The 11,635-nt window shown below is 39.4% G+C and overlaps 1 protein-coding gene across 1 annotated transcript in view; it reads right to left on the bottom strand.

The window, feature by feature from the left end:
* Window positions 1-11,635, bottom strand: part of LOC101030681 (titin) — a 271,305-nt gene that overhangs the window by 50,362 nt on the left and 209,308 nt on the right. The window contains 21 exon segments of the mRNA XM_074399411.1: window positions 94-396; window positions 488-1,075; window positions 1,173-1,469; window positions 1,561-1,758; window positions 2,192-2,296; window positions 2,387-2,974; window positions 3,140-3,427; window positions 3,518-3,808; window positions 3,900-4,187; window positions 5,049-5,354; window positions 5,456-5,758; window positions 5,850-6,146; window positions 6,507-6,794; window positions 7,168-7,467; window positions 7,830-8,132; window positions 8,217-8,516; window positions 8,619-8,894; window positions 9,501-9,803; window positions 10,126-10,425; window positions 10,524-10,808; window positions 10,906-11,226. Coding sequence (XP_074255512.1) covers window positions 94-396; window positions 488-1,075; window positions 1,173-1,469; window positions 1,561-1,758; window positions 2,192-2,296; window positions 2,387-2,974; window positions 3,140-3,427; window positions 3,518-3,808; window positions 3,900-4,187; window positions 5,049-5,354; window positions 5,456-5,758; window positions 5,850-6,146; window positions 6,507-6,794; window positions 7,168-7,467; window positions 7,830-8,132; window positions 8,217-8,516; window positions 8,619-8,894; window positions 9,501-9,803; window positions 10,126-10,425; window positions 10,524-10,808; window positions 10,906-11,226 — 6,528 coding nt within the window.

Below are 11,635 nucleotides of genomic sequence, written 5' to 3'. Positions count from 1 at the left end.
ACAAAAGTATATATTCAGAGTGTGGCTTTTGTATAATTAAGATAAAATATTGGCACTCTGGAACGAGTGGTGTTGAAAAAGACCAATACTAACATGCTGCGTCTTTCATTAGAACAGAATTTGAAGCCTCACTGGGTGGGCCAATTCCTGCTCTGTTTTCTGCACTGACACGGAATTCATAGGTGCTTCCTTCTTGCAGTCCTGTTACTTTGCATCTGAGATCGGAAACTGGCGTTTTTATTGCTCTCACCCATCGCAGGCTTTTCTTTTCTCTCCTTTCTACATGATATCCTGTGATTTCGCTGCCACCATCATCTGCTGGCCTTTTCCAACTGACGGTGGCAGTGTTCTTAGTGACATTTGATACCTCTGGTTTTTCAGGAGGGCCGGGAGGACCTGCAAAGCAAGGAAATTTATTACAAATTCATGATTTCCTAAACTTGGCTATAAATGTTTCCATATCAGTGCTCTCACATGCTCTACATACCAAATCTGTCTACCATTTTGACAGGTTCAGACTGTACAGGTTCTCCTTTGCCATAGTGGTTTACAGCTGAGACCCGGAAGATGTACTCGTTGCCTTGGATAAGTTTGGTTGCCACATGCCTACAAGACTGAATATCTTCAGCAACTACTGTCCACAAAAGTCGACTGGTTTCTCTCTTTTCAAGAATATAGGACTTAATTGGTGAGCCACCATCTTCCAAGGGAGGTGTCCACGTAAGTGTTGCTTTTTCAGCAGAAACATTACTGATTTCAATAGGACCTGGGGGACCAGGTACATCAAGGACTGTTACCTTCACATGTTCCTCCTTTGTGCCAAAAGGATTGGTAGCAGTGATGGTGTATTCGCCAGCATCTTTTCTAGTGGCATACTTGATAGTAAGCATGGAAGATGTTGGGGTTGTAGTTATCTGAGTGATATCTGATGGTCTAATGTCTTTTCCTGCCTTGGACCAACTTGATTTTGGGAGGGGTTTGCCAAGAATGCTAATGGCATTCAAAACAATGGTATCCCCTGCTTTAATTGTTAGCCCATCTTTTATTGTGGGATCAAGGACAATTGTTGGTGCCTCTGCAAATAAAAAAATACATTTTAATCAGAAAAGGAAGGAGGCTTCATTTGCCTTTTTTTTTTTAAACAAAGTATGTAAAAAGTAAAATGGACCTACCATATTCATCCTTGCAAATAATGGTTCCCGTACTTTCTGATGGAGCACTGATGGCACCTGCTGTATTCTTTGCTCTAATTCTGAATTCATATTTTCCACCCTCAACAAGGTCAGTTACAGTAAAGGCACATTCTGGGACATTAACATGGTTGGCTTTCATCCAAGACTTAGAAGGCAGATCTCGCTTCTCCACTATATATCCAGTTAACTTATGACCACCATCATATTTAGGTTCAGTCCAAATGAGAGTCACTGAATTCCTTGTTACATTAATAACCTCAGGTTTTCCAGGAGGATCTAAAACGTAAAAACAAAACCAGTCAAACAAATACCAATGTTTTCTTCATGCAGAAAATGCACCTGGGTTTTTCTTCACATGATGACTTACCAATCGGGTCCAGTGCCACGACAGGCTCTGATGGTAGGCTTGGCTTGCCAACACCTGCTAAATTGATTGCCATAACTCGGAATTCATATTCAAGACCTTCAGTTAATCCTGTCACTTTAAAGTCTCTCATCCTTATTGGAGTCTTGTTAGCTCTCTTCCACATAAGGCTGTTTCTTTCCTTGAACTCGAGATGATACCCTACAAAAGACCCAGGGATGTATCAATTCACATACAAAGTGTAAATGCAGCTTGATTTTATAATATATATGTGTTGCCCAAATTATTTATATATATCCATATGTATTGAACAAGTAATCATTCTGGCTAGTATTTATACTTTTATTACCCAAGCATAGTGCCATTCTTTTCCTCTTGGAATATGCATAATTGTTTTCTTTTCAGGTGAACAATTTTAACTTACAAAATAGATGTTATAATTAAGAAAGACCTTATTAACTATTACATTAGGAGATTTTCAATAAAATTAAACATTAACCATGTGTACTAAAAGAAAAACATATGACTGTATAAACAGATAGTGTTATCAATAAGCACACATTCAACTGTTCTCAGGGAAATATTTGTGAGGAACCTTGATGTAAAAGCTGTAGGATAAGAACAAACAAAATACCTGTAATTGGAGAGCCACCTGTTCTCCTGGGGTCAGTCCAAGTTAGAGATACTGAGTCATGTCTGACATCCACAATATTGGGAGGTGGGGGAGCATCAGGCACATCTAGAAAAAAATAGATAATGAAATATTTATAATAAGATGCCTTCTCAAAGTCACGTTTTGCTTTATGTCTTCTGAATTTAAGACACTTACCAAATGGATGTCTAGCAACAATTGGCTCCGATTTAAGGCCTTCCCCTACACCATATTTATTTTCGGCACTGACCCTGAAGGTATATTCCATGCCCTCATGAAGTCTGGTTACCCTAAAGGTGGTTTTCTGGACAGCTGAGGCACACGTCACCCACTTGTTATTCACAGAATCCCTTTTCTCTAGGATATAGTTGGTGATTTCAGAACCTCCGTCATCCTTTGGAGGACCCCACTTTAAGGTCATGGCTTCTGCTGTGACTTCATCAAATTTGATTGGTCCAGTGGGGATGCCAGGCTTGCCAACAACCTTTATGGAGATAGTTCCTTCCTTCGTGCCAGCAACATTCTTTAGTGTGATTGTGTATTTTCCAGCATCAGATTTTTGGCAATCGTATACTATAAGAGTCGTGTTAACCGCAGATGATTCAACACTGACTCTAGTGTCAGTTGCTAGAGGATCTTCCCCCTTCTTCCAGGAGACTGATGGAGCTGGCTTGCCTTTTATGGGGATCTTAAGACGGAAGTTGCTGTTTTCTTTAGCCAAGTAGCACAAATCAGGTAGATCCTTTAAGTCAAGATCGGGAGCCACTGTAAAATAGTAGTGATAAATTACTGTTACTTTTAAGGCCAGGCAATTAATTTTTTCAGATAATTCTAGCTTTTAACAAATTTTTAGATAAGCTAGTGAGTAGAACACAAGAGTGAACTTTCGATGACAATAAAAGAAAAATGAAGACGTGTGGGTAGACTTACCAACATCATCCCTTGCCACAACAGTGATTTCGCTTGGGGTTCCTTCTCCATTTTCATTCTCAGCACTCACTCTGAAGGTATATTCCTTCCCTTCAGTCAAATCTTTTGTGGAGTACTTTTGGCTTAAGGACTTCATAACTCTTTGCCATTTATTGTCTTCAGTCATGAAATCAACTACATATCCAGTAATTCTACTTCCACCATCACTATGAGGCTTTTTCCAGCCAATGCTACAAGATGACTTAGTTATAGATGTCACTTTCAGGTCCACAACTGGTCCAGGAGTTTCTAAAGCAAAGGAGAAATGATAAGTCTAAGCCCCAGATAACCAAGGTAGGATGTCACTCAAAATGATGGGATGATGGCTCATTTGCTTACGGGAAGCTTTGACAGCATCACGAGTTTCACCAGGATCACCAATACCATACTCATTTTCGGCAAACACTCGGAAGAAGTAGGATTTTCCCTCCTCCAAATTAGATACTCTGAAGCTTGTTTTGGAGCACTCAGTTGTCACTGTCGACCAGGACTTCCTCTCTGCATCGCGTTTTTGTATCACATAATTTATGATGGGGCTGCCACCATCAATAATGGGAGGCTCCCAGGTAACATAAGCAGAGTCTTTGGATACTTCCTTAACAGTCACATTGACAGGTGGCCCAGGAGTATCTGGATAAATAGTGGGTGAATAAGAAATGAAGATATAAAAAATACCTAAACTATTTAAAAAAAATATGTTTCTTTTTTGAAATAGACTTACCAAGCACTTTTACAACAATGGTATATTCCTTTTTACCACAGCTGTTCTCCAGGGTCAAGATATATTTTCCTGCATCATATTTGTTCACATTTTCACAGCGCAAGAAAGTGTCAAAGTCAGTTGACTTTATGTCCAGTCCAATCCTGTCTCTTAGATTGACATTTGGTTTAGACCAAGTAATCTTTGGAGGTGGGCGTCCTTTTACTGGTACATATAGTCTCATAGTAACTCCAGCACGTAATATGAGTGTCTTCCTTAAGTCCGCGTCAAGTTCTCCCTCAGGTGGAACTGTTTAATTTGGGTGAAGAAAATTAAATAAAAATTTAATAGTCAAATGTATTTCCAAGGACTGGCCTTATCACTCCTAAAATACATTTTTTTTCTAGAGCCAATTTCTTGTTCTTTAAAACCTTCTTAATATCATCCTCAAAACCATTTTTATATTCTGTACTAATTATTGATTTTTCCATTTTCCACTATGCTTTAGGTTTAACCAGGTTTTCCCCAGAGGATCTGTACCTCCTCTTTCCTGAGTCTTATGTACCCTCAAACACTACATATATTAAAGGAAAGTAGACAATTGATGTTTGGCTCCCTTTCATTCTTGTTTTTTCCTTTCTATATTGCATGAAAGTATTCTGCCATATATTCTAGCTCTCTTTATTATTTCATGGTAGAAGAAAAGTACATAGAGGGTGACATATAATATCAAGTAATTCAAATAAAGGGGAAATTATCATGGAGAATAAGCAAATAGAAGAAATAGGAAGAAGGAATATTAAGATGGAGAGCCCACCAGTTACATACTTAGGGAGATGTGGATTGGAAAACAAAAACCGTAAGAATAATAAATAGCTCACTACTTAGTTAAAAGTCCTCTTTATTCTCAAAATAAAATTCTTATGTTCCAATAAAATTCTCACATTCCATGTCTTTTGAAGACGTGAAATTCTTATATACATGAAAAGCTTTTCAAAACCGCAAATCATTTGTATTTGATTTGCTTAATCTACAATACTGCGAAGTACCCACCCAGCTCTCCTCAAAAGTACTCCAAAAATAAACTAATCTACTTAAGGGAGTTCTAATCCGCCTCTTAGAATATGATTAATAAGAAAAGCCTTATATATTCCCCCTGGTAATACTTACTTAAGATGTCCTTGGGGTAGTGTTTATCTGGCACATCACTGGGGTCACTGTATCCAATCTTATTAACGGCATACACACGGAATTGATATTGTGTGTCTTCCATCAGACCAGTAACCTCAAAGCGGGTTTTCTGTAGATTCTGTGGTAAATTGCACCTCACCCAGTTATCAGAGTCAGCCCGTTTTACTTCAACAAGATAACCAATGATAGGGCTGCCGCCGTCATAGGCTGGCTTGCCCCAAGATAGACACACGGAGCTACGAGTTGTATCATATACTTTAGGGAAAGCTGGTGGGCCAGGAGGATCTGAGAATAAATAATGATAGGACATTTTCATTAAAAACTCCTTCCTGGGTGTTTAATGCTGCTGTTAACACAGGATAAGGAACTCACTCATGAAAACTTACACTGAGGGTCCCGAGCATAAGCGGCCTTGGATGCATCACTGGGTTTGCCTGGTCCAGCTTTATTTACAGCTGTAACACGGAACTCATATTCGGTACCTTCTTGAAGACCTGTTGCTTTTAATGTTCTTTCTATGATAGGTTTTCTGTTGACCTTAGTCCAGTTAACTGCCTGGGTTTCCCGCTTTTCAAGCAAATAGCCAGTGATGGGTGAGCCACCATCATCTGCTGGTGGCTTCCAGCTGACTGTCATGTGATCTTTGGTTATGTTGCTAATAACAGGAGGATCACAGCGTCCTGGTGGGTCTGCAGAAATTGATTGAAAAGTTAATTTTTAATTTCTCAGGGTACAGGGTAATATTTAAAAAGTAAAATAACCACCAGGAAATGTTCCTACCATATGGGTTTTTGGCAATTGCTGGTTCGGTGAAGACTGGATCGCCTACTCCGTATTTATTTTCAGCACAAATACGGAACTGATACTCATGGCCCTCTATAAGTTTCTCCACGCTGCAGCTGGTGATAGGCACAGTTGCAGAGACCTGAGCCCAGTTGGGTCTGCTTGTTTCACGTTTGTCAACAATATAGTTGGTGATTTCTGAGCCTCCATCTTCAAGAGGCGGTTCCCAAGATAGCATTGCACGATCTGAATACATTTTGTTTATTTTAACAGACGCTGGAGGACCCGGTTTATCTGAAAGAATAGGGAAGAAGAGTGAAGTCTTTCACTAAAATATGTGGAATGGGGAATGAATATAGAGTAGAGGTCTGGAGACCTGGGCTGCAGTCTTTCTATTGTCAATTAATTTCCTATATGACCTAGGAAATTACTTAATTTTTTAGAATCGTAATTTCTTCATTTGTAAAATTGGGTAATTGAAATATGTGATTTCTAATGCTCTTTTAGCTCTAAAACATGGTTCTGTGATAAGAATAATTCTATGTTTAGGAAATATACATCAGAATATGGATCTCTTCTCCCACATTATTTTATAAATCCTATTTACATCCCATTAAAGTAAAATATGTGATTCTAATGATTTATATTAATTACCTAACACTTTAAGCTTAATGGTGGCTGATTTAGAACCACTTGAATTTTCAGCAGTAATGGTATAGTCTCCTGAGTCCTTCCGGTTCACGCTGAATAGCTCCAAGGTGCATAGATTCCGCTGCATGGCCATCTTTATGCCTTCTGCTGGTTTTAGCAGTGTGCCATCTTTCTTCCAAGAAACCGTTGGCATTGGTTTACCAAAAACAGTAGCATCCAAGCAGACATTAGTTCCAGCTTTCACAGTAAGCAAAGATTTCATAGCCACACTCAGGTCTATCCTGGGAGGGACTGGAACGAAATAAGTGAAAGGACTTACTATATGCAAAGCTATATTATGTAATCTTTATTTGTAATAGTGGGAAATTCATATGCTGCCTCTTTCAAGAGTGGCATTTTAATGTTATTTCATTTTTATTTTTAATAGACAATAATTGCACTCTCAAATAACTATTGAAATTATATAGTTCTCACATATTATATATCCTGCTTTTTAGTTTTGTGTGTTATTACGATTCTCCATAATCATAATGGTTGTGTCTATACACAAAGTATCATTTTATTTTTACTTTTTTCCTTAGGTGTATATTTAGTTTTTAATTAGGAAAAATGATCATCGTGAATGCTGTTACATCTTTGCCTATAATACTCAGTAGAATCTTACCATTTTCTGCAAGAACAGTCACTGGATCAGAAGGTTCAGAAGGTGGGCTAATGTTTACTGCGGTCCTGGCAATGGCTCTAAATTGATACTGGGCATTCTCTTCTAGACCAGTAGCTGTGTACTCTTCCTGGGGAATCTGGTGAGGTGTAGTATTGCACCGTACCCATTTATCACCAGGAAGTTTGCAAGCTTCTACGAAATAGCCAATAATTTTACTGCCTCCATCATGCTTTGGACGAGCCCAGATTAGAGATACAGTACTCTTGGTGACATCAATAACTTCAGGTTTCCCAGGAGGATCTAAAACAAAAAGAGGTAGACTCACCATTTATCTTACTAGCAGAAGTTTAAACTTCCATATTTCACATTATCATCCCTGGAGCTAACAAGCTCAACAGGATGACAGTTACCCATTTTAATAACTGTCCAACTAGTATGCACTTTTGAGTCCTTGATGTATACTTTAAGGAAAATTTTATGTTCTTTTCTTTTTTTTAATACGTATTTTCATTTTAAGAGATAGAACATATTCTTAAATGAAAGTAGTAATCTTCAGATCTCGACTACTGTCTTTGTCTTGGAGTCCAAATCTTAGACTCCAAGATTAAATGGGCCTCCATAATACTAAACAACAACAACAACAACAACACCCCAAAACTTACCAACTGGCATTCTTGCAGTTACATATTCTGTGGGTTTGCTGGGTGGGCTGGATCCAGCTTTGTTTAGGGCATAGATTCTGAATGAATACTCAAGACCTTCTACTAGGCCAGCACAAGGATATTCAGTTGACCGGACAAGAGTATCATTGGCTTTCACCCACAGCAAACTGTTTCTTTCCTTGCGTTCAATCAGATAACCAGTAATGGGACTCCCTCCATCACTGTCTGGCCTGTCCCATGCAACAAAAATACAGTCTTTGTTGACTTTGGTGACTCGTGCATTCTTTGGTTCACTAGGAACACCTGGAGATGAAGAAAAAGAAAATGTCAATTTCTACATTAATTAACAGACTAGAACAACCTTTTTCCTTTTTCACAAAAACATACCAAATGGGAACTCTGCAAGCATCTTTGGAGATGTGAGAGGCTCTGAAATGCCAAATCGGTTTTCAGCACGGACCCGGAAGATGTACTCCTGGCCTGGGATCAGCTTCCCAACCCTGCAGGAAGTTTTTGTGACTGAAGCTAGAGCTGTGACCCAGTCACCTCGGCTTACATCACACTTCTCCACTATATAATTGGTGATGTTACTGCCTCCATCCTCCAGAGGGATGTGCCATGACAGGGAGCAAGCATCGGCGTCTATATCAGAAATGTCAAATGGAGGTTGAGGGGGGCCGGGGGCATCTGCATGAACCAAGAGGAAAGAAATGTAAGAACTGAGACCTGATTGGTAAAATGTTCCTGAGCTTCATATGTAGATGACCTTTTATCCAATACTTAACCTACCCATGACTATAACTTTGACTTTCTGAGTGTCTGTCCCAGAACTGTTCTCTGCTGTGAGGTTGTAGTAGCCACTGTCTTTCCTAGTCACATCTTTTATGATCAGAATTGAAGAGCTCTCTGCTTTATGCACTGCCAGGTGGCTGGATGTGACAACTTCATCTTCTCCTTTTCTCCATTTACAGGTGGGATAAGGCTTTCCATACACATGGGCTTCAATTCGGAGTTTTTTCCCAGCTTTGATAGTAATTTGCTCTGGCATAAGGATCTTTGGTGGCACTGAAAGTAAAATTAAAAGATTTTAATTTTTGGGAGGTGGTTAAGTTTCTTCTAGTGGAGAACTCTACTGGTGTTTAAGTTGTGGCTTACAACCCACAACTTAAATATGTGAGTTCAAATTAATGCTTGTATTAGAGCCAATATATTTTTTAAAAGACAGAATACGATAGAAAACATAAGAGTGCACATGACAGTGGGTGTGTATTATTTCAGGAAATGTTTTTTAGTTATATGTGTTTGTATAAGTTTTTTTTTTATATTTATTTATTTATTTTTTATTGCATTTTAGGTTTTGGGGTACATGTGATGAACATGCAAGATTGTTGCATAGGTACACACATGGCAGTGTGCTTTGCTGCCTTCCGTCCCCTCACCTGTATCTGTCATTTCTCCCCATGCTATCTCGTCCCACCTCCCCACCCCCCCGCCCCTCCCCCATTTCCCGTGTTTGTATAAGTTTATTTACTACATGTTCTTGGCCCACCCGCGTGTTTGAAAGCCACTCTTCTCTATTGTTTTTCAAGTACTTCTAGAACTATATTCCTACATGTAAAAGAAATTCTAATAAACCTATCACATGATATAAATGAAGCAACGACTACTTACACAGTTGTTCTTTGGCTTCATATACTCCTTCAGCTTCTCTTGGCAAACTGACTCCAACAGCATTTCTTGCCGCTACTCTAAATTTGTATTTCTTTCCTTCCTTTAGGCCAGTAACGACAAGGCTGAGATCTTTTACCACTGAGTACTCTGTCCAGCGATCTGCAGGCTGCTCTTCTTCTCTGTAACTAATGATATAGCCATCGATTTTAGCACCTCCATCACGCAGGGGAGGTAACCAGGCTAAGGTGGCACTGTTCTTTGTCATTTCAGTCACCTCTAATTTCCTTGGGGGATCTGGCTCACCTGGAAGAAAAACATAATTTAGAAAATTACCTAGGCAACCTGATCAATTTTCCTTTATTAATGTACATAGAAGTTTTAGTATGCCATTTGCTCCAATGCATATAGAACCTGTAGTTCAGTACATTAAAAGTAAAACATACTAGATGAGACAGAGATGAGACAGATCAAAAAAGCGTTTCATAAGTGAGATAGATATTTATTATGCTATTTGGATCTCTACAAATGAAATCTCTTTCAGAAGTGGATTAAAATGGTATCAGTATCTTGTCCTGGCTAAAATAGGAGACTGGAGTTAAAAGGAGGAAGAAAGCATAATGCTTACTTAGAGGATCTGACGCAAGTACTGGTTTGGGGACATCTGTTGGGACGCCAGGGCCATATTCATTGACAGCAGTTACTCTGAAGTAATACTCATTCCCAGGGACAAGATTGGTTACTTGGAAGCTTGTTTTCTTAACCTCTGGGGTAACGGTTGACCATGTCTTTCTCTCTGCCTCACGTTTCTCCACAATATAATGTGTCACTTGGCTGCCACCATCATTTTCAGGAGGGGCCCAGGACACATGGCATGATGTTTTAGTGACATCTGAGACTTTCAAATCAGACACAGGTCCAGGAGTGTCTGTAAAGAATAATAAAATCAGATATATGTGTCTCCTCAGCATCCCTATTAACAAATTCATTTTTGAAGGGGAAGGGAGAAGCATTTTAGTAACTCACCTAATACTCTGACATTTACAAATACAGCCTTTTCTCCTGCTGGGTTCACAAGTGTTAAGGAATATTTTCCTGAGTCATCACGGGTAGAGTTGGGGATGACAAGGAAGGCCATCGTGTCAAGCAGATCAACTTGTCCTTTTCTGACCACATTATCAATGCCTACTTTTCGCCAAGTGACTTTAGGGGTTGGTCGTCCTCTCACTAGGGCAAAGAGTCGAATAGGGCATCCTGCTCTCACTGTGACCAGTTTTCTCATGCTGGCATCCAACTCAATCTCCGGAGGTTCTGAAATGACATTTAGGTCATTAGTTGATTTGTCAGAATGTGAGGAAATCATAAGAAATTAAGTGTGAATGAATCAAGTGCTAAAGGAAGGATATACCTAGAATTTCTTTAGGTTTGATAGCTTCCTTTAGCTCTGCAGGGCGTCCAATACCAACTTGGTTTTGGGCACATACTCTGAACTCATATTCCTGGTTTTCATCCAAGCTGGTAACAGTGAATTCCATGCGTACAAGCTGTGCTGCAGCATTACACCGTTTCCAGCCTTCATCAGGAGATGCATCTGCTATTTTTGGTCTCATTTCTACAACATATCCAATTATTGGTGCACCACCATCATAGACTGGTTTTCCCCATGCAAGAGTTATGGAATGTTTGGTTGTATCAACCACTTTGAAATTGGTTGGTGGACCAGGTGGCTCTGAAAATAAAATATAAGAATAAATATACATATGGTTAACTACTGCTACTGATACTTCAATGTGTAATTTTATATAGTCTATTCTTTTTTTTATTTTTATTTTTTTTGAGACAGAGTTTCGCTCTTGCTACCCAGGCTGGAGTGCAATGGCGCAATCTCCTGCCTCAATTCTCCTGCCTCAGCCTCCTGAGTAGCTGGGATTACAGGCATGCACCACCATGCCCAGCTAATTTTTTGTATTTTTAGTAGAGACAGGGTTTCACCATGTTGATCAGGATGGTCTCGATCTCTTGACCTCGTGATCCACCCGCCTTGGCCTCCCAAAGTGCTGGGATTACGGGCATGAGCCACCGCGCCCAGCCTAGTCTATTCTTAATTAAAGATAGATCATCTAAAGTTGATGTAATAT

This window comes from Saimiri boliviensis, chromosome 5, assembly GCF_048565385.1.
Source record: "Saimiri boliviensis isolate mSaiBol1 chromosome 5, mSaiBol1.pri, whole genome shotgun sequence".
NCBI classification, from domain to species: Eukaryota; Metazoa; Chordata; class Mammalia; order Primates; family Cebidae; genus Saimiri; species Saimiri boliviensis.
Note: the sequence above shows the minus strand (reverse complement) of the source record. Positions and strands in the feature narration are given on the sequence as shown.